A 19394-nucleotide genomic window follows, 5' to 3' on the forward strand; every position below is an offset into this window, starting at 1 on the left:
TTGGCCAGAGCAGCCCGACCCTAGGCAGGAGGGGAAGGAGGGCGGCCTCAGACCGGGAAAGCTCTCCTTGGGCATGGGGCAGCCAGCCAGGCTCCCATGTGACTGGTCACAGACAATTGGAAAACCCCAAGGACTCCTGCTGGACCTGAGCCAGCCCCGCTCCAGGCCCTGTTCAAGCCACAGCTGAGCCTGAACCTTGGACACATCTAGACCCTGGTCTCCTGGTCACAGGTGGAGTCCTGCTGGCAACACAGTGTGCTAGGACCTTCCCAAGGTCTTCTAGCTATTACTAGATTCTGGACAAATTACAACAAACACATCTTTAATACACTGCTGGGCTTACAAGGAAGTAGACCTCTCCAGGCCCCCTCCCCTCCAAGAAACACTAAAAAGAAGTATATAAATAAACAAACAGAAGAATAGTGAACAGAAACCAGGATGCTGAAGTGAAACAAACAGGAAAGCAGAGAATTCCCTGAACACAGGAGGGAGACCCACACCGCATGAGGGCCACAGGCCCAAGTGCAAGGTAGGCTACCAACCAGGTCCCTAATAGGGACACAAGCTGGGCACCCCTCACAAAGGCATACTCTCTGGAGGGACATGGCCACAGAATTTTCACAGGTGTGGGCTGACGCTTACCAAGTACAAACATTCAAAGAAACAACATGCAATTACTGAGTCAGCAGAAACAACAAATAACAGATTTAGACCTCAAAGCAAAGGAAGTGTAGTTGCTAAGTGCAGACTATAAAATAACTTTGTGTGAAATGTTCCTGCTGGAATCCAAAACACCACCACGCACCAAGAGACCAAATGATCATCAAAATGATCATATGTGAATAAGAAGTGAGCAGTATAACTTCTGAGCTTCCCAGGTGGCGCTAGTGGTAAACAACCTACCTGTCAATGCAGGAGACCTGAGACAAGGGTTCAATCCCTGGGTTGGGAAGATCCCCTGGAGGGGGGCATGGCAACCCACTACAGTATTCATGCCTAGAGAATCCCATGGACAGAGGAGCCTGCCAGGCTAGTGTTCCTAGGGTCGCAAAGAATTGGACGCGATTTAGCACACACGCAGTATAACTTGTAGATGTGTGCTTAGTCACTCCGCCGTGTCCGACTCTTCCGGACCCCATAGACTGTAGCCCGCCAGGCTCCTTTTGGATAGGAGGACAATCCGCAGATTAGATAAAACCAGTGCTTAGTGAACTAGAAGAGGAAGATGAGGAAATTGCCCAAAACACGTGCAGCGTAGGGAGACAAGGAGAAGGAAGACACAGAAGAGAGATGAACTGACAGAAGTAATAGGACGACAGGAAGTATTAATGTAATAGGTGCTTCCCAATAAAGATTATGTGGAATGAATGAGGCAGAATTGAAGAAATAATGGTTGAGAATTCTCCATTACTGATGAAAGATGTAAACCCCTAGGAACGGGAAACAAACATAGTGTGTACCAAAGGAATAAACCAGAAACATGCTTGAAAGCAAAAAAAACACAAAGGACGGAAAAGATCTTAAAATCAGAGGAACTGACAGAGCCCTTGCTCTAACGCTGACGCAGGCCTCCGGCTGAGCCCTGCACACCCTGCCGCTCTGGCCGTTGAACCTCTGGGATCGTGGAGTGTGGAAGTCTCCGGAGCGAGTCTCCCCAGCTCTACAATTCGCTGACCAGACGGCGGCCCGCAGGGTCTGCCCCGTTGTCGGGGCACAGGAGCCTTGGGCAGTCCCAAAGGCAGAAGCCAGGAAGGCCACTTTTCTCAGAGTCTGGCCTCGCGCCCCTTCTCTGAGGACCATTTCCCTGCTCCCTGGGGGGCGTCCCAGCCCCTCGGGCTGCTGCGGGGAGTGCGGGGGCGGGCGAAGGCGAGGAAGGACAGTCCAGTTCCGGGGGAGTCCGGTGCCACCTTGCGGCACGTCGGAGCACTGCGCACGCGCTTGACGGTCAAGGACTTGAACGCAGACCGTTGAGCTCGCCAGCCTGGGGCCACTGATGGGGGACACGGGGTAGTTCGGGGGCCTCCGGGATTTGAGGGGGCGTGTGGGGTCACACCCAGGCGCAGAGCTGCTTCTCCCCGTCGGGCTGGCGGCGGGGTCCAGGGCTCCAAGTGGGGGGCGGCAGCAGCGAGTGGAGGCGTCGAGCCAGGCGGGCGCGAGCGACCGAAGCGAGCACCAGCAGCGGAGGCAGCGAGAGGAAGCCCAACACGATGAGCGCCGCGGAGCCGCGGTCGGACAGCAGCGCGCGGCACGCGGGGCGGGGCGCCGGGTGGACCTGAGAACCGGGAGGATGGTCAGGCGGGGCGGTGGGGGGTCTCAGTTCCGGGGCGGGGCCCGAGGTCGGGCAGAGCCCAGAGGGAAGTGGGTGGGGTGCGGGGGCTGGGGCTGGCTGTGGGCCAGACATTTCCTAGCCGAGGATGGGAGATGGGAGACCCAGGCGGTAAATGACCCAAGTAGGAGTCCCCTGAGGGGAGGCTCAGAGAATAGCTGTCTGGCTCCCCGCCCTCCGCCCTCCTCCCCTTTGTGCTCTCCATGGTCCTTCCCTTCGCTGGCATCTGACCCCGAAACCCTGCCTCTGGGTGCCGCCAGCTGGTGTCAACCTTCTCTTCTACAGCCAACGTTTGGTCCCCCTCCCCTGCTGTATGCCTACAGAAAGAGGGACACGGGGCCCACCTGCCTATACCCTCCCCATCCCAGACCTAGCCGTAGCCCATTCCACAGGTGGGGAAATCCATCCCCGGGTAGGAGGGGTCCTCAGAGGGGCTGTGTTGGGGGGCCTGAGGGGTGGGGACTGTGGACTGGTTAAATCCGACAATATCTTTATCTCCTCTTCCTGGAAGCCTTCTCCTCTCCCCACCCTGCCCAGCTGTCCAGGCCCTGGTGGCCCCTGGTACAAGGCTGAGAGGCCTCAAAGAAGGGAGACAGCCATCCCCTTGATGGCAAACAAAAGCCCTTTTTTGCTGTGGCTGGTGGCAGGGCGGGGGGCTTGGCAGAAGAAAGGGCCCTTCAGGGAGGAGCACCCACACTCCCCAAGGACCCCGGACAGTTCCCCAGTCTTGCCCAGGGAAGGCTCAGCTCACCCTCGAGTGACATAGGAATCCCAGGTACACGACGGCAGCTGCAGGCAGCAGCACCAGCAGGAACACGGCTGCAGGCAGCAGCAGGTGGAGCAGGAGCCGGGCCAGGGCCCATCCTGGGAGCAGCAGAGTCCCCAGGCCTTGGGCAGCCAGGCTTGCCCACCCTGGGGACATCAGGTCTGAAGCCTGGCGATCAGGAAGCCTCCGGGGCAGCATGGGTGCTGTGTCTGAAGGGTCTCCTCCCTCATCCTCCTCTGTCTCCCTCTCCTGATCACTCATGCCCTCAGCAGTGGGCCTGGTGGGCTCACAGCAGCAGTCACGTGGCAGGACTGAAGCCCCTCACCCCTGTCAGATTAGCAACCTTTTAACCCTAGGTCACCAGGTCAGGTTTCTGCTCAGACTCCAGCAACCGAAGAGTGAACCCCGCTCGAGGGCAGGACCCTGGCCCAGGTAGGTCCAGCCCTGACCATCCGTCTCCAGGGCCACACGTGAGCGGCAAGTCCCTGTTGCCAGGCTGACCCTCTCTCTCTGCCAGGTTCCTACAGCTCTGGCCCTGGCCGGTCTCTCTGCTAGCCCCTGCGTGCTCTGGTCAGAGCCTTCACAGCTGTCCTGACAACTCTGCACTGGGCCCTCCTCCCTCTGGGTCCCGCCCTCTCCCCGCTTCCAGCCCCTGCACACAATGACTTCATTTCACCAGTCTCAACTGGCAATTAATTGCCCCATCAGTAGCTGCCACAGAGAGGTCAACACCTGACCCACCTCTCAGCACTAGTGCCCCTGGTCCCTTCATCCCCCACACCTGGTCCCTCTCAGCATCAGAGAAACAGCCCCAAAAGATGCAGGCCTGTTGAGAAGGCACGTGAGCAGTGCATGTGAAATGCTTAGTGTGGGACTCAATACACAGTAGGCGCTCAATAACAGCAGTTGCCACCACAGGCATCCTTTGTGTCAGAATCCAGTCCATCCTGAAAACAGGGGGAGCATGTACTCCATTATTTCAAGTAAGGGGGGGAAAGCATTCCTAGCCCTTCCAAAAACCCTAATTTCTCCAAATGTTACCAAAATATAGTTAGCACCTAACAGTCTCCTGGGGGTTTTGTGCGCAACCTACAGCATTTTAAAGGACACTTAGAAAAAAAATAATAAAGTAAAATAAAGGGCACTTAGGTGAGTAGTTGACACTTAAAACAGTGAGTAGGTTGTCTGGGAGCTGGACGAAGGAGGCTGGGTGATACCACATGGGAAAGTTTCTCTTTCCCTTCCCACACAGTCTGCCTCATCCCTTCCATTCCTAACATTTTCCAGGTCTCTCAAGTTCACCAGCACCCTATCACCAGGCAGGGATGCAGACGATGATAGTGACAGTGCACAATTTGTTCAAGGGACACTGGTGGTGACACCATGTAGGGCGCTTGGGCACAAAGCCTTTGTGTCCCCCATTTCTTTGATTATAGGGAACAGCCTTCACTCAGCTTCCATGACCTTCCCTGAGTTCTAATAGGCAGATTCAAGCCGTTGTTCATTAGGGAAGGGAGAGAATGAGAGACCAGAGAGAAACCATCGGGAGCAGCCTTGGGGCAAGGTCCTGTTTCCGCATCAACGATACACACAACAATTTCTTTGAGTTATTTTGCAGATAACGAAACCCCGTCCAGGTGGGAGAAGTTAACAATTAGCAATGGAATACTGCCCACAAGCATGTAGACCCCAGACCAGTTGGACCTGAAGGTTAAAAATGCTGACTCCTACTTGCCTCAACACCAACCCATCAGAAGAACGTCCACAAACTGATCATGCCCTCTTTAAACAATTACTATAAAACTTGTCACTATTTTCCCCAAGTTGGGACACCTGGTTTTGAGAGCATTAGCCCGCTGTGACCCCCTTTGCCTGGTAAAGCAATAAAGTTATCCTTTTCTACTTCAACCCAAACTCTGCCTCTGAGATTCGATTTGGAACCAAGTTCAGCTGAAAGCTGAGCTTTCAGCATCAGTGGAGACACTCTGGCTGGGAAATCTGCTGAGGTCCCCAGCAGTGCATGCCAAGTCCTGCTGCCCATATGTGTGCAATTGAACTATTTACACTGGTGCACATGTGGAAGATCTCACAGTAACTATTTATTCTGATAGTGAAAGTTGCTCAGTCCCGTCCGACTCTCTGTGACCCCATGGACTATACAGTCCATGGCATCCTCCAGGGCAGGATATTGGAGTGGGTAGCCTTTTCCTTCTCCAGGGGATCTTTCTGATAGTGAAGTTGGGGTTAAAAAAAAATGTTGCAGATGATAACCTTTGGGTGGAGAGAGTTCAGACAGCAAGGATCTCTGTCTCATCTCCTTTTAAGCCCCACCCTCTCCTCTGGTCCTCCATTCATTCATTCACTCATTCAACAAACAGCTGAGTTCCGGCTGTGGGCCCAGCGTGCTTGAGACCAACAGAGGCCTCTGCCCCTGGGGGACAGCTCCGTGTAGGCACCCTGACATCCAGTGGTCACCTGAGCAAGCTGCAGTGCCCTGGCTGTGGCAGAGGCTGTGGGGACAGGCCTCACAGCCCACTCTTGCTGCTTTCTGCCAGCGAAGAGGCCGCCAGGAGACAGTTTTTAGCTTCCCTGGCTCTGATGAGGGATAGGATAGTCCCCCAGTCCCCAGGATACGAGCGCTTCTCCTCAGCAACAGGGTGCCCTTCCCACCCCACCCTGTGTCCTTGTGTCCCGTCATCTGGCCCTGCTGCTTTCAGCATCTTCCCAGTCATCCTGTGCAGACACAGAGCGGACACCCTTGTTTTTCTGGCTTTTGCCGGCTGCTGGCAGCCGGTCTACTCGGCCTGGTCTCAGCCAGCAGGGACAGGAGTGGGGCTGGGGGGCAGGGCCAGAGGGAGGGACCCAAGGAAAGGCATGTGGGTGCCTCCTGGGGGGCAAATCGTGGCACATAAAAGGCTGTGCCCTGCGAGGAGCTATAGTCCACGGGCAGGTTCCTGCCTGCCTGGCCTTTATCTCCTGGGAGGGAGGACAAGTCAGAGGCCCTGGCGGTTGGCAGGGGCTGAAGGCTGCTGGGACACAGGCTGTGGTCTGCAGGTACCGCCTCCCCCTAAGTTGCTGGGTAAACAGTGTGGAGAGCTGGCCCTTCGCCTGGCCCCCAGAAGCCCTCCCTTCCCTGCCCCGCCCCTCTCCCCCCACCCCCACAAATGCAGTTCCAGCTACCTACCTTCCTGGAACAGATCTCCCACCTCAGCTCCTTCAGAAGGAGTTTCAGGAAAGTGCCTGTGGCTGGGCCTGGACAGCATACAGAGGACCCCCAGCCAGAGGACTCGACTAGAGCCAGCCTGGGCCTCCAGCAACCATGCCTGATTCATGTTCTTTCCAGATGGACTCTGGGGTCTCAGAGCCTGGGGAGCAGGACCTGACAGAAGCAGGGGCGGAGCAGGAACTGCGGTGGTTGGATCTGGGCTCTGAGGAGGCTCTGGGACCTGGGACACAGGGGCCCAGCACCCCACAGGCCTGGGGGCACTTGCTGCAGGCTGTGTGGAAGGGTCACACGGGCCTGGTGACTCAGCTGCTGCGGCAAGGGGCCAATGTGGAGGAGAGGTGAGCCCCAGGGCAGGGCCCGGTATCTTCACAGGTATCTGGTGGGGTGGTGGCTGCTGTCCCTTCAGTGGTAGGGGGAGGCAGGGGTTCCCAGGGAGCAGAGGGGGTTCTTCCTGGGCAAAGGTGGCCAGTTTGAGTTTCTTTCCCCAGCAGGGGGCAGGGGCCGGAGGCAGTGGCCTGGCTCCAGATCCAGCCCCCCGCCCTCACCGCCCTGGCCTGCCCCACAGGGACCGCGCGGGCCGGACTCCGCTCCACCTGGCGGTGTTGCGGGGCCACGTGTCGCTGGTGCGTCTCCTGCTGCAGCGCGGGGCCCAGGTCGGAGCCGCAGACCGCGCGGGGCGCACACCGCTGCACGAAGCCGCCTGGCACGCGCCGTCGCGGGTGGCAGAGCTGCTGCTGCGGCGCGGAGCGCCGGCGAATGCACGCTGCCTGGCCGGCCTCACGCCGCTGCACTGGGCCGCCGCTCTAGGCCGCACGCTGATGGCTGGGCACCTGCTGACGGCGCCGGACCCGGGCCCGACAGCGGCAGACGCGCGCGGCTGGACGGCGGCGCACTGGGCGGCCGCGGGAGGCCAGCTGGCGGTGCTCGAGCTGCTGGGGGCGAACGGTGGCGCGCGTCTAGACGGCGTCCTGCTCGTGGCTGCCGCGGCTGGGCGCGCAACTGCGCTTCGTCTCCTTCTGGCTCAGGGGGCTCCAGTAGACGCCCGGGACGGTGTGGGGGCCACTGTGCTGGGCGTCGCGGCCGGCCTGGGCCGCCGGCAGGTAATCCTGGCCCAGCCTCCGAGTGATAGAAGGGTGGCGGAGAGGGGCCAGCCACCAACCCCCGCTGCCCTTGGATATTGGCTCCTGGAAGCCCAGGGAGGGAGCCCGGTGGCAGCACCAATATTTATTGGGCACCAGGGGCAAGCCTGTTTCAGCCAGCAGGGAGAATGGGTGGCAGGCAAGTCAGGACCATTAGGGGGCAGTGGCAGTCTCCAAGTAGAGCCTCTGCAGGTGTCATGCCTGAGTGCTAAGTTGATTCAGTTGTGTCCTACTATTTGTGACCCTATGGACCGTAGCTCTCCAGGCTCCTCTGTTAGTGGGATTCTCCAGGCAAGAATACTGGAGTGTGTTGCCATGCCCTCCTCCAGGGGATCTTCCTGACCCAGGGATCGAACCCGCATCTCTTCTGTCTCTTGCATTGGCATGCAGGTTCTTTACTGCAGCGCCACCTGGGAAGCCCACATAGGTGCCATTTGTTGTTGTTGTTCAGTCACTGAGTTGTGTCTGACTCTTTGCAACCCCATGGACTGCAGCACGCCAGGCCTCCCTGTTCCTCACTATCTCCTGGAGTTTGCCCAAGTTGATGTCCATTGAGTTGGTGATGCTATCCAACCATCTCATCCTCTGCCACCCTCTTCTCCTTTTGCCCTCAATCTTTCCCAGCATCAGGGTGACCAAATAAGGGAGCAGTGTCAAGAAAGGGGAGGCCAAGGGCAGCTGGGTGCTACATGGTTAACACAGCCAGCAGCCTAGCCCCTGCCCCCTTCTCTTCCAGGACATGGAGGTGCTGCTTGAGCACGGGGCAGACCCAAGCCTCAAGGACAGGCATGGCCGCTCTGCACTCCACAGGGCTGCTGCTGGTGGACATCTGCTTGCTGTCCAGCTGCTGGCCGCCTGGGGAGCAAAGGTGGATTCTCAGGACAAGTTGGGCCTCACCCCCCTGCACCATGCTGCCCGGGGAGGCCACATAGAGGTCACTGGCCACCTCCTGGACAGGGGTGCAGAGGTCAATGCCGCTGGCTGGCTCCAGAAGACCCCCCTGCATTTCGCCATGGAGCATGGCCATGGCCCCACCGCAGAGCTTTTGCTGAGCCGAGGGGCCAGCCCCACCCTGCGGACAAGGTGGGGGGATGTGGCCCAGGACCTGTGGCCTGCCCACTGTGGAGAGCAGGAGGAGTCCTAGGGGCACAGGGCCCTGGGGTGGCAGGCCAAAGCAGGACGAAAGGCTCCGGGCTTCCATGGCCTTCAGGACGCGCTCAGGCTTCTCTCCACTGGTGCAGGGGAGAAGAGCCCAGAGGTTCCTGGAGGAGACAGAGGCAGTGGCTGGAGCCTGAGCAACAAGTGTGTCACTGGACCTGGAGCAGCTCCACTGACTCCCAGAGCCATTCACCCCTGCAGCTCACACCTTCTCCACTCTCTGCAGTGGAGAGACTGAGTCATGACAGAACTGACTGAAACCCGATGGTCTCCGCTTTGTCTGTCCACCGTGGGTGTGTCACCCCCGGTGTGCCCTCTGTGCATGCTGACATGCTTACTGTGTTTCCTTAGATTCAGTGTTTGTCTGCTGGTGCCCACTCACAAATGATGGGCCAAATGAACGGCCAGCTGTTTTCTCCCCTGCCACCTGACCCACCCCCAAATTGCCTTCTCTCATGTTACCAGCTGATGTCCTCCTGCCCAGAATCACCTAGGGCCAGACATGCTTCTGTGCACCAAGGCCCAGTGGATTATCACACAAACTAGTCCCAAACTGTTTCCCTGCCCTGCCCTGCCGTTCCTGCCGGAACCCCAATAAAGGCCTGAGCCTTCCCAGAGCCCCTGCTCCTGCCTCCTGGTCGACACCAGTGCTCCTGCCCATGTCTCTGTGCAGCGTGGTGTGCCCCCCACCTTCAGTGACATAAGGCATAAGAATCTGTCTTCAAAGGCTTTAGCCTCTTCCTGTCGTCACTCCGTCATCTCTGCAGTACAACAGATATAGAGGGACAGCTGTCTCTGATTGCCCACCGCTATATCCTCAGAGAAAATCAGTGCTCTTATTCTATTTTTCTAGAAGAAGAGCTCTAGAGGACAAATTTTGTCTTTCAAAAGTGAGAGTCGTGCCAAAGTAGGGTCTCTGTGCGGCAGCCCTGGGAGCACTTGGATTTTACTCACAAGATAATGTAAACCTTTGGTGACATGGTCTCTTTGGTTCCAGGCCTGCAAGTGCCAAGTGGACCATATCTAGGAAGGGGAAACCCTGGAGACCAGTGAAATGGTGGCAGCACAGCAGTGGAGGTGGGAGAAGCAGGCAGAATTGGGGTGATTCTGTGGGCACAGCCCTCTGGACTTGCTGATGGTTGAACACGGGGGGCCAGGAAAAGGGAGACATAAAAATAACTCCTAGAGAGGCTGGGCTAGGTGGAGGGGTGGGTGGGAGAGCAGATGCACAGGAGATGAGATGTGGGGAAAGGTGGGGCTCGAGTGACATCTCTGGAGTCATCAAAGTAAGGATGGTTGTGCTTTTTCGACTGTATAGTGTGGCATGTAGGATCTATAGCATCTTAGTTCCATGACCAGGGATGGAACCTCTGCCCCCTGCAGTGGAAGCATGGAGTCTTAACCACTGGACCACCAGAGAAGTCCCAGGATGGTTTTTAAAGCTGCAGAATGGACCCACAACCAACCTCCAGCACAGCCTGTGGGCTCAACCTCAGAGCACACCCCCAGCCTGACTAACTCTCACCTCTCCCACTGCATCCACCACGTCCAGGCCAGCAACAGTCAGCTGTGCCTGCCCCCAGCCTAAACCAATCTTCTGGTTTAACCTGTGACTCCTGGGGAGCTCTTCTCAGAACAATAGCCATAATCCTATGGCATGATCCCCCAGGGGGCTCCCTCTCATGGAGTGTAGACCAAACATAGTGTATGGTGTTCGTTGATACCCCAGCGATCTTGGCTGTTGAATGCACTCCTTCCAGTGGGATCCCCTTGTTCCTCCCATCTAGAGCTGGAGTCTGGGTCTCCTTTTGAGCGGACTCTTGTGATTAGTCCAGTGCCCTAGCGCTGCCAAAGTGATGCTTCCAGGGTGGGCTGAGAAGGTGACCAGGCTGCCTGGTCCTGCCCTGTGGCCACCATACTATGAGGAAGCCCGTGGTACCCAGGACATCAGAGTCCTTCCTCGACCTCCAGGGCCCCTACATCCTCACCAGCCTCGGTTGCTGGCCTCTGGCCGCTGACTTGCTCACTGGCCCTGGACCTGCACTGGCTCTGCTCCCACCACTCTGGCCTTTTGCTGACCTTGCCCATACTGGGTCTGGCACATGCTGACCCTCTGGCTGAGTCAACACTTTCCTTTCACTGGACCACCACCCTCTGGATGCATCCTTCCAACACTATCTAGAGCCCCAAGGGAAGGCTCTTCTTTAAAGAGAATGCCAATAAATATGGAAAGAGCTATAAAGTCAATGATTGCCGGGAGCCGGCACACGAGATCCCACTCATGACAAGGTCATGAGGAGAAAACCTGACAGGCAAGGTGGATCAGGTTTTCAGGGATTTTGAAAAGCTGCCCCCGGCGCTCACCTTAAAGATGATATCTGTCTTTCTGATGCCTGCCTCAATAGACTACTCCCTAATTTCTGTGACACAGGCCTTCCCCCTGTGTCTTCCCAAATAAGAATCAATTTATAACTTTAATCAATAAGTTTCCCAGGTGGTGGTATTTTATGAGATTATCCAGGGTGAAAGGAGTGTTTTAATTTAAACTCCTTTGCTGGTATTTTAGTTTGTTTGGCAAATGCATTTATGCCCTTGGTACAAATATGCATGATTGTTTATATTAATACCCTAATCATAAAATAGCATAAAGAACCTGATCATATAAAGGCCCTAGTAGACATAGAGCCCTTTGGGGAGTGAGGAAGTCCTATTAGAAAACATAAGAAAAATTATTCTAAAGCTGGTTATTGGGTTGACGTTTGCTTGCTGTATTTTGCTTGCTGTGTTTTTGCTTTTAATGTGCTAAGGTTGTGTTATAGAAACCACTGTTAATAGAGCTAAAGATCTAGAGAAATAAGAGCCTAGAGAAATACCACCCTAGTGTGGTAACAACGAGATGGTTGTTAATTGTCAGCCAGGAGTGCTAGGCAGAAGCTGCCTCACCGAAGCCACAGAGTCTGTGTGGGGTAAACTTCTTAGATAAACGCAACTGACAACTTCTGCAGAAGGATTAATTTTTGTGTTAACAAGTTTATACTTCCACTCTGCACTGTTGCCCTATGAGACTGCTACCTTTCCGTTAAGGTCACCATAGAAACAGAAAATAAGTTTACATTCACCTGACCTGCATAAAATGTTAATAGGCCCCAAGGCCAGAAGATAATGTACAAGACCCTCATAAACAAAGAAGTATGTAGAAAACACCCTGGTTTTGTGAGGGACAAGCTGAAGTAATGTTAAACTATCTTCCCCTTAGAAATGTACTAACTTAGGGTATAAAAGCTACAGTAAAAAATAAAGCATTGCCAGACTGCCAGACCCTGCAAACACCACCGTCTGGTCATTCTCTCTCTCTCTCTCTCTCTCTCTCCCTCTCCCTCTGCCTTGCAGACTTGGCCCTATCAAGGCTGGTCTCACGTGTCTTCTCTCTCTCTCTCTCTCTCTCTCTCTCTCTCGCCGATGCCATTCATCCTGAGGGTATCCCCTGGATCCTGCTGAGGCTGGACCCCGGCAAATGATGGACACCCAACTGAGTGAGTGCAAGTGGTCTTAGAGCCTGCTGGCCACAAAGAGGCTGCTCACACATCCATTCAAGCCCCACCCCCCACACCTTGTGGAGCTTCAAGTCCATGCCAGCACTTAAGCTGAAGGCATACTTCTCCTAGTGGCCCCAATGCTGGGTGAGCCATCTCTGCCCAACACAAGGCTTCCCTGCTAGGCAGTCTTTGCTCCAGAACTGTCGTGCTGGCCGAGATGCTGACCAGTCTGCATTCTCCCTCTCTCACATGCACGACACAGCACACCTCTGTGCTCCTACCTGGCCTCTGCACATGCTTACAGGAAAGCCTGGGATGACTCATGAAGTATTTCCCTACAAACTATGTATTAGTTCAAATGTAAACCTGGCAACCATAACCAAGTGGTCAAAGCTGACATTACCTGTGTTGGGACAGGCTGCCATCATGGCCCTGATACCCCATACCAAGGACACAATATAATTTCTGCAGTATTCTGCTGAAAATGTGTAACCTGATTCTAACCACGAGAAAACATCACACAAACTCTTGTTGAAAGGCACTCTGTAAAATAACCAGCCTGTACTCTTCAAGAATGCCAAGGTCAAGAAAGACAAAGAAAGGTTGAGGAACTATTCCAGATTAAGACTGAAAATGCAGAGTGTGATCCTGAACAAAGAAAAAAAGTGGTAAGAACTTTAGACAGAACTGAGTGTGGACTAGACAGCATTATTGCTTTACTGGTAAAGTTCCTAATTTCAATCATTATGCTGTGATTTGTAACAGAATGTCCTTGTTCTCAGGAAACGCACCATGACGTATTTAGCTGTCTCCAACTTCCTCTGGAATGGACCAGAAGAAAACCCCACTAATGTGTTTATAAACAATTATAGAGAGAGTGATTAAAAAATGGAGCAAATGTAAACAATTGGTGCATTTGGGTAGTGCATATTGGGGAGTTTCTGGGACTAGTCTTCCAACTTTTGTGTAAGTTAGAACCAGATATGGAACAATGGACAGGTTCCAAATTGGGAAAGGAGTACATCAAGGCTTCTAGTGTCACCCTGCCTATTTAACTGAGATGCAGAGCACATCATGTGAAATGCAGGGCTGGATGAAGCACAAGCCAGAATAAAGATTGCCCAGAAAAATATCAATAACCTCAGATATGCAGATGACACCACCCTTAGGACAGAAAGCGAAGAAGAACTAAAGAGCCTCTTGATGAAAGCAAAAGAGGAGAGTGAAAAAGCTGGCTTAAAACTTAACATTCAGACAACAAAGATCATGTCATCTGGTCCCATTACTTCATGGCAAATAGATGGGGAAAAATGGAAACTGTGACAGAGTTCATTTTCTTGGGTTCCAAAATCACTGCAGATGGTGACTGCAGCCATGAAATTAAAAGACATTTGTGCCTTGGAAGAAAAGTTATGACCAACCTAGACAGCACATTAAAAAGCAGAGACATTACTTTGCTGACAAAGGTCCATCTAGTCAAAGCTATGGTTTTTCCAGTAGTCATGTATGGATGTGAGAGTTGGACTATAAAGAAAGTTGAGCACTGAAGAATTGATGCTTTTGAACTGTGGTGTTGGAGAAGGCTCCTTGGACTGCAAGGAGATCCAACCAGTCCATCCTAAAGGAAATCAGTCCTGAATATTCATTGGAAGGACTGATGATGCTGAAGCTGAAACTCCAATACTTTGGCCACCTGATGCGAAGAACTGACTCATTGGAAAAGACCCTGATGCTGGGAAAGATTGAAGGCAGGAGAAGGGGATGAAGAGGATGAGGTGGTTAGATGGCATCACCTACTGGATGGACAGGAGTTTGAGCAAGCTCCGGGAGTTGGTGATGGACAGCGAAGCCTGGCGTGCTGCAGTCCATGGTGTCAGAGTCGGACACAACTGAGCGACTGAACCGAACTGAAAACTACATTTAAATGAAAAGTTACTAAGAAATTGCACACTCCCACTTTGCCCTGCTTCACTGTTTTCTGTAATAATGGTAATATAGTGGTTGTTGTTCAGTCGCTAAGTCGGGTCCAACTCTGTGACCCTCGTGGACTGTAGCCCGCCAGGCTCCTCTGTCCATGGGATTTCCCAGGCAAGAATATTGGAGTTGGTTGCATTTCCTTCTCCAGGGGATCTTTCCTACCCAGGGAACAAACGCGACGTCTCTTGCATTGGCCTGTGGTAAAATACTGACAAAATACACACGGGATAAAAACTTGTCATTCCAATCATTTGAAAGTGCGCAGCTCAGTGGCCCAATGTAGACCCTGGCCCCCTGTGAAAAGCAGCGCTGCTCGGCTCCGCAGAAGGAACCACTCTTTGCTACCCTGCTGCTGGGGCCTCCATCGGGGGGGTGGGGGGTGGGGGGTCCCACCTGGGCCCTAACCCTTTCCTCCACCGCCCCGCCCCCGAGCCTGAGGCGGGTTGGCGCTGCGGGCCCGAAGCGCACGCGCAACGACCCGGAAGTTCCCTTGAGGAGGGCGGAGTTGACCCGGAAGCTCTCGCGGGTTGTGGCGGAAGAGCAACACACGCCTTGGTGAACCGCCGTGCGGGCGTCATGGTCTTCCTCAGTGCGCCGCTCTGGCTGCGGAACCGCATCACCGACCGCTACTGGAGGGTTCAGGAGGTGCTGAAGCACGCGCGGGTGAGTGTGCCGCGCGCCCCGCTCCCCTCGCCAGGCCGGCGCACGCGGGCCCCGCCGACCGCCTCCTCTCCCTTTTCTCAACCAGCACTTCCGGGGGAGGAAGAATCGGTGCTACCGGCTGGCCGTCAGGGCTGTGACGCGAGCGTTCGTACAATGCACGCGAGCCCGCAGTCTGAAGAAAAGGAACCTGCGGACGGTAAGCGCGGCCCTCTCGGCCTCACCCCGCCCTCCCGAGCCCGCGGCGCCCTGCTGCCGTGGGTGGCCCCGACCCGGCGAACTCTACCGTGCACCCGTCCGCTCGCAGCCCGTGGGGGCCGGCTGTGCAGGACGCTATGTGCGGGTGTCAGCGGTGCGCGCAGAGCCTGTCGAGCACTCAGAGCTCCCGCGTCACCCACCCGCCCTCGCAGCTTTACGGACGCAGTTTCCTGCAGTGCCTACCCCTCGGTGCCCCTGGAGCGGACGCCACTCTCCACGTAACCCCGACCGTTCGCGGGGCTCCCGCTTCCTCCCTTCCAGGCTGCTCACCTCCCTGAAGCTTCCACCCGAGAGCGCTCCGTCCCTGCCTGGTAGCACCCGTCTCAGTGGCCGTCGTAATCCCCACGCTTGGATTCTTCTGCACCCGGAGCGGTGTCTGCCCCAGCACCTCTCGCTGATTTTTGTATTCTGGCTCGAATGTGCGAGATGTGAGCTTAACAGCTGGCATTTGGACAAAGGGCATCAGGCTTTGCTCACTGTTGTTTGCAGTGCAGCCTGAATAGCACACTGACTTTTGTATCTGCTTTTACGAAAAAAATTTTTAATTCCGAACCTTTGCTGGGAGGTGTGGACGTGATATACAGCTGGTTCTCAAAACATTTCGACGTTTCCTCATTTCAGCTCTGGATTAATCGAATTACAGCTGCCTCCCAGGAACACGGTCTGAAATACCCAGCATTCATCCTCAATTTGATTAAGGTATGGTCGAGGATGTGGTCCTGGCGAGACATTAACCGTCTTTATAACCCGTCCAGATTTCATGCTCTAGCAGGCTCCACCGTGGAGTGTTAGCAGGCTAACACTGTTTTCATTCTTTTTTTTTTTTTTGGGGGGGGGGGGAATGTCTTTATTAATATTAGAGAAATCCAAGATTACAGAGGACTTAAGAGTTGGCATTGGGGCCCACTGCTTTCACTCTTGGGGAGGGGTTCACCTCATTTGCTCTTTCATTGCCCTGCTGGTAGCAGAATTAGTAATAGGGTGTGTGGTACCAAGACCAAATCATGCTGTTTCCCCATCAAGAATGAAAAGCAGAAAAACTTGGCTTTAACTCTGAAGTTTAATGTCAAATTTTTCATGTTGAATAAATTATGACAAGGTTGGCAGATCAAGTTGAAACATAAATGGAGCGAAACATTTGGAATGTTAGAGTAAGCAAGTGTCAGAGATCTCAGTTACTCACATCTAGACTGTATGCCACTTCCTCTGCTTTTTTGGCTCCACCCTATGACATATGGAACTTCCCCCCCAACCAGGGTTCAATTCCTAACCCTAACCAGGGATGAAACCTGAACCTCCTGCAGTGGAAGTGTGAAGACTTAACCCTGGACCATCAGGAAGTCTGTCCCTACCAACTCTGCTTTCTTATGCAGTTAAATTTTTTCTTAAAAAGCTCGGGGAGTAGGTGAGTTGGTACTGTGCTTCTTCCTGTGCCAGGTGGGCCTGGCACTTCACAGAGATCCTCAGGGCACGTGTAGGTGTGACACGTCCATTTTACTCATGGGGAACTGGCTCAGAAAGGAGAGGGACTGTGCACAGGGGTCCCGTAGTAGAATAGGAGGCACTCCTGCACAGCTGCATTTAATGTCACAAGACCACCCCCTTTTTTCCTGCACCTCAGACTCACAGGCATTGTCCATTGGTTTTCTATTATCTTACGCGACAGGTGACTTACTTTGGCTTTCTTGTGGAAATTGGTAATGCCCAGTTTTATTTCTGGCTGTGCTTGGTCTTTGTTGCTGCATGTGGGCTTTCTCTAGTAGTGGTGAACAGGGTCTAGTCTCTAGTTGTGGCACTTGGGCTTCTCATTGCAGTGGCTTCTTTCATAGGGCGCAGGCACTAGGCCAACACAGGCTTAGTTGTTCCACTGCATGTGGGATCTCCCCAGATTAGGGATCTAAACCATGTCTTCTGCACTGGCAGGCAGATTCTTTATACCACTGAGCCACCTGGGAAGCCCAGAATGCCGTTTTGGTCCTTGTTCTTCTGTGCCTCACATACCTTTTCCATGTCTCGTTTTTCACCATTTATATAATGGGAATTGTACTTTCCTCTTCCCACCTGACTTACAGGGATAACTTAGGCCAGGAATCTGGTATTGGGAGCTGCGCCCTTCCCTTCTACTCATTTGTCCTACTTGGACAAGACTCACCATGCCCTCTCCCCCACTGGTGCTCAAGCAGTATGTATTGGTGACTGAAATCACAGGGTGATTAGCTGCACTCAAGTCATTTTATGTTTCACTGAAATGCTAAAATATTTAACTATGATTTTCTTCCCAGTGCCAGGTGGAGCTCAACAGGAAAGTACTTGCAGATCTAGCCATCTATGAACCAAAGACATTTAAATCTTTGGCTGCTTTGTCCAAAAGAAGGCGAGAAGAAGGATTTGTTGCTGCCTTGGGGGATGGGAAGGAGCCTGAAGGAATTTTTTCCAGGGTGGCACAGCGCCACTGAGGGGGATGCTGATACCAACGGCCCTTTGAGCATCCCCCTGTGATGATAATACTAAAATAGGGACTACAAGTTATTTGTCAACAGTGTGTAGGTTTGACTTGCATTTGTGTTAATTTACATGTCAGTTACAAGCCTGAGAGAAAAGGACTTGTCTTGCCTCATTGGCACAGGTTCAGAAATCTCACATGGATTGTGTAAATAAAGTTTCTGTGGTGTTTGAGTTAAGTTCTTTGGTATCAACAAATGCCTTGGGTGGGCCCTGACTGGGTGTTGATGCTACCAGGGCGAGGCTTCCTCTGGGAACCTTAGATTCTCCTGAAGGCTGCGGGGTGTGCACCAGGTCTTACACTGGCCTTGCTAGTGGCCCCACCCCATTTTGGTTTCCAGTAGGGACTCCTGGCTCAACTCTTCAGCCACTGAGCAGCAGCAGGTTTCCCTCACTGTAGACCAGCAGTGGCAGCAGGCAGGGTGGTTCTCCTGATCCCTGACTCACTTTAGCCTCCACAGGTCACCTGGGGAACCTTAATGTAAGGCTTCTGGTTCCTCACCCAAATACTTGACTTCATTAGTTCCAGAATCAAACCAGAAATCTCTGCTGATGGAGGCTGCTTCACAGGTCAGCCCTGTCCACCTCTTCTGACTACAGCCACGCAGAGGTGTCTCCCCTCCTGCTCAGTGTTGGGGCCTTCCTCTGGTCCTCTGTGGGAGCCTCATCTGCTGAGCCCTCTAGCTTTGGCCTCCTGTAACTGGGTCTCTGATCAGCCCCACCACTCCCTGACAGCTCTCACCAAAACCACCTCCTAGTCCCCCACCCTAGGGATACTATCAGCCCTGGGTGACATACACTCTTCCCACCTCGGGCTCACTACCCTCCAGGACTCTGATCTCACCCTCACACCCTCTGCTCTAAGAGAGCTCTTCAGGCCCACTATACTAGTCGCTGTCTGTGGACTCCTACGCTTACCTGCCTTCACCTCAAAATTCCCACACTGGGTCCTGTGCAACACCATCCTTTGTCAGCCAACCCCTGGAAGTCACTCCTTCCTCAGACACACCCACCTCCAACTCAATAAGGGGCCAATCAAATCCTGGCCACCGACTGCCTGGCAACCTTTACAGTCTGCCCACTTCCCTCCATCCTCGTGGCAAGTATCTTCCAGCTGCAATTACTGCACTGGCTTCCTAAGAGGAAGCCTCCTCTAGCCCTCGTTATATCCAGTGATGGCCACTAGACTAAGCACTGGAAGGCAGAGAGATAAGTCCTGTTCTGCCACACCGTATGCAGTTGCCTGACTCCATACCTCGTCAGTAAACGGATCTTGTTGAAAGACAACAGGGTGGAGGATACAGGGAGCTCTCTGGCGTGGGGACGAAGTTCTGTGTAACAGGCACTGTTACGGAAGAGCTGCTTTCTCTTTGTTCATCTTGATAAAGGAAGGTGGGGAAGTGGCAGACAACTGTGGGCTGTTCCTGGCACACATTCCCGCACTCCCACCCCCACTGCCCACCAGAAGCTGGCAGTCACTAATCCTGAGAGCGCCTGGTGCAACCAATGAGAAAATGGAGGGTCAAACCCCTGGATGGCTCCCCGCTGTTGTTAAGACAAGAGTCCAAGTCCTTCCCGTGCTGCCCGCGCCCTCCTATCCCCGCATCGCAGCCTAGCTCTTCTGCCAACCTAGGGGGAACTCATGCTTCATGCCTCTTTGCAGTTGCTGTGCTTTGTAAAACATCGAATTAAACGTTTCCAGCTACCATCTCTCTCCTTTCTAGGCTCAATTCTGAAGGCGAGATCTTCGGGAGTCTGGCGTTAATACCTGTACTCCAAAACCTCTACTCAGTAAACACCGTGCCGGCAGCCACAAATTAACTGGGGAAACAGCATCTCGTTGCTG

General features: G+C 53.9%; 3 protein-coding genes across 5 annotated transcripts; 2 read left to right on the forward strand and 1 right to left on the reverse strand.

Annotated features, from left to right (window-relative positions):
- Positions 1-1040: 1040 nt before the first annotated feature.
- TMEM88B (transmembrane protein 88B) lies at positions 1041-5063 on the reverse strand. The gene is made up of 2 exons (XM_043923608.1): positions 3078-5063; positions 1041-2272 (listed from the first exon to the last, which is right to left on the reverse strand). Exons 1-2 carry the CDS (start codon positions 3351-3353, stop codon positions 2048-2050), a joined length of 501 nt encoding a protein of 166 aa, XP_043779543.1. The 5' UTR covers positions 3354-5063; the 3' UTR covers positions 1041-2047.
- Positions 5064-5885: 822 nt separating this feature from the next.
- Positions 5886-9230, forward strand: ANKRD65 (ankyrin repeat domain 65). Of its 3 annotated transcripts, none has more exons than XM_043923895.1 (4): positions 5886-6656; positions 6884-7418; positions 8194-8540; positions 8699-9230. In XM_043923895.1, exons 1-4 carry the CDS (start codon positions 6412-6414, stop codon positions 8871-8873), a joined length of 1302 nt encoding a protein of 433 aa, XP_043779830.1. In that variant the 5' UTR covers positions 5886-6411; the 3' UTR covers positions 8874-9230. The 3 variants fall into 3 exon arrangements, with proteins under 3 accessions (XP_043779830.1, XP_043779832.1, XP_043779831.1); XM_043923897.1 differs by having other exon boundaries at positions 8194-8325; positions 8699-8884; XM_043923896.1 differs by having other exon boundaries at positions 8194-9230.
- A 5400-nt stretch (positions 9231-14630) lies between these two features.
- Positions 14631-17727, forward strand: MRPL20 (mitochondrial ribosomal protein L20). The gene is made up of 4 exons (XM_043924092.1): positions 14631-14791; positions 14877-14987; positions 15668-15745; positions 17329-17727. Exons 1-4 carry the CDS (start codon positions 14705-14707, stop codon positions 17500-17502), a joined length of 450 nt encoding a protein of 149 aa, XP_043780027.1. The 5' UTR covers positions 14631-14704; the 3' UTR covers positions 17503-17727.
- Positions 17728-19394: the final 1667 nt, after the last annotated feature.

The sequence above is a fragment of the Cervus elaphus genome, chromosome 14 (assembly GCF_910594005.1).
Source record: "Cervus elaphus chromosome 14, mCerEla1.1, whole genome shotgun sequence".
NCBI classification, from domain to species: domain Eukaryota; kingdom Metazoa; phylum Chordata; class Mammalia; order Artiodactyla; family Cervidae; genus Cervus; species Cervus elaphus.

Bases quoted from the DNA above. Each gene is read 5' to 3' on its own strand.
- TMEM88B (XM_043923608.1), bottom strand. From the start codon at position 3,353: ATGAGTGATCAGGAGAGGGAGACAGAGGAGGATGAGGGAGGAGACCCT. The intron at 2,273-3,077 runs GTGAGCTGAGCC...CCCGGTTCTCAG, and splicing joins GATTCCTATGTCACTCGAGG to GTCCACCCGGCGCCCCGCCC.
- ANKRD65 (XM_043923895.1), top strand. From the start codon at position 6,412: ATGCCTGATTCATGTTCTTTCCAGATGGACTCTGGGGTCTCAGAGCCT. The intron at 6,657-6,883 runs GTGAGCCCCAGG...CCTGCCCCACAG, and splicing joins GGGGCCAATGTGGAGGAGAG to GGACCGCGCGGGCCGGACTC. The intron at 8,541-8,698 runs GTGGGGGGATGT...CCACTGGTGCAG, and splicing joins AGCCCCACCCTGCGGACAAG to GGGAGAAGAGCCCAGAGGTT.
- MRPL20 (XM_043924092.1), top strand. From the start codon at position 14,705: ATGGTCTTCCTCAGTGCGCCGCTCTGGCTGCGGAACCGCATCACCGAC. The intron at 14,792-14,876 runs GTGAGTGTGCCG...TTTCTCAACCAG, and splicing joins AGGTGCTGAAGCACGCGCGG to CACTTCCGGGGGAGGAAGAA. The intron at 14,988-15,667 runs GTAAGCGCGGCC...TCCTCATTTCAG, and splicing joins AGAAAAGGAACCTGCGGACG to CTCTGGATTAATCGAATTAC.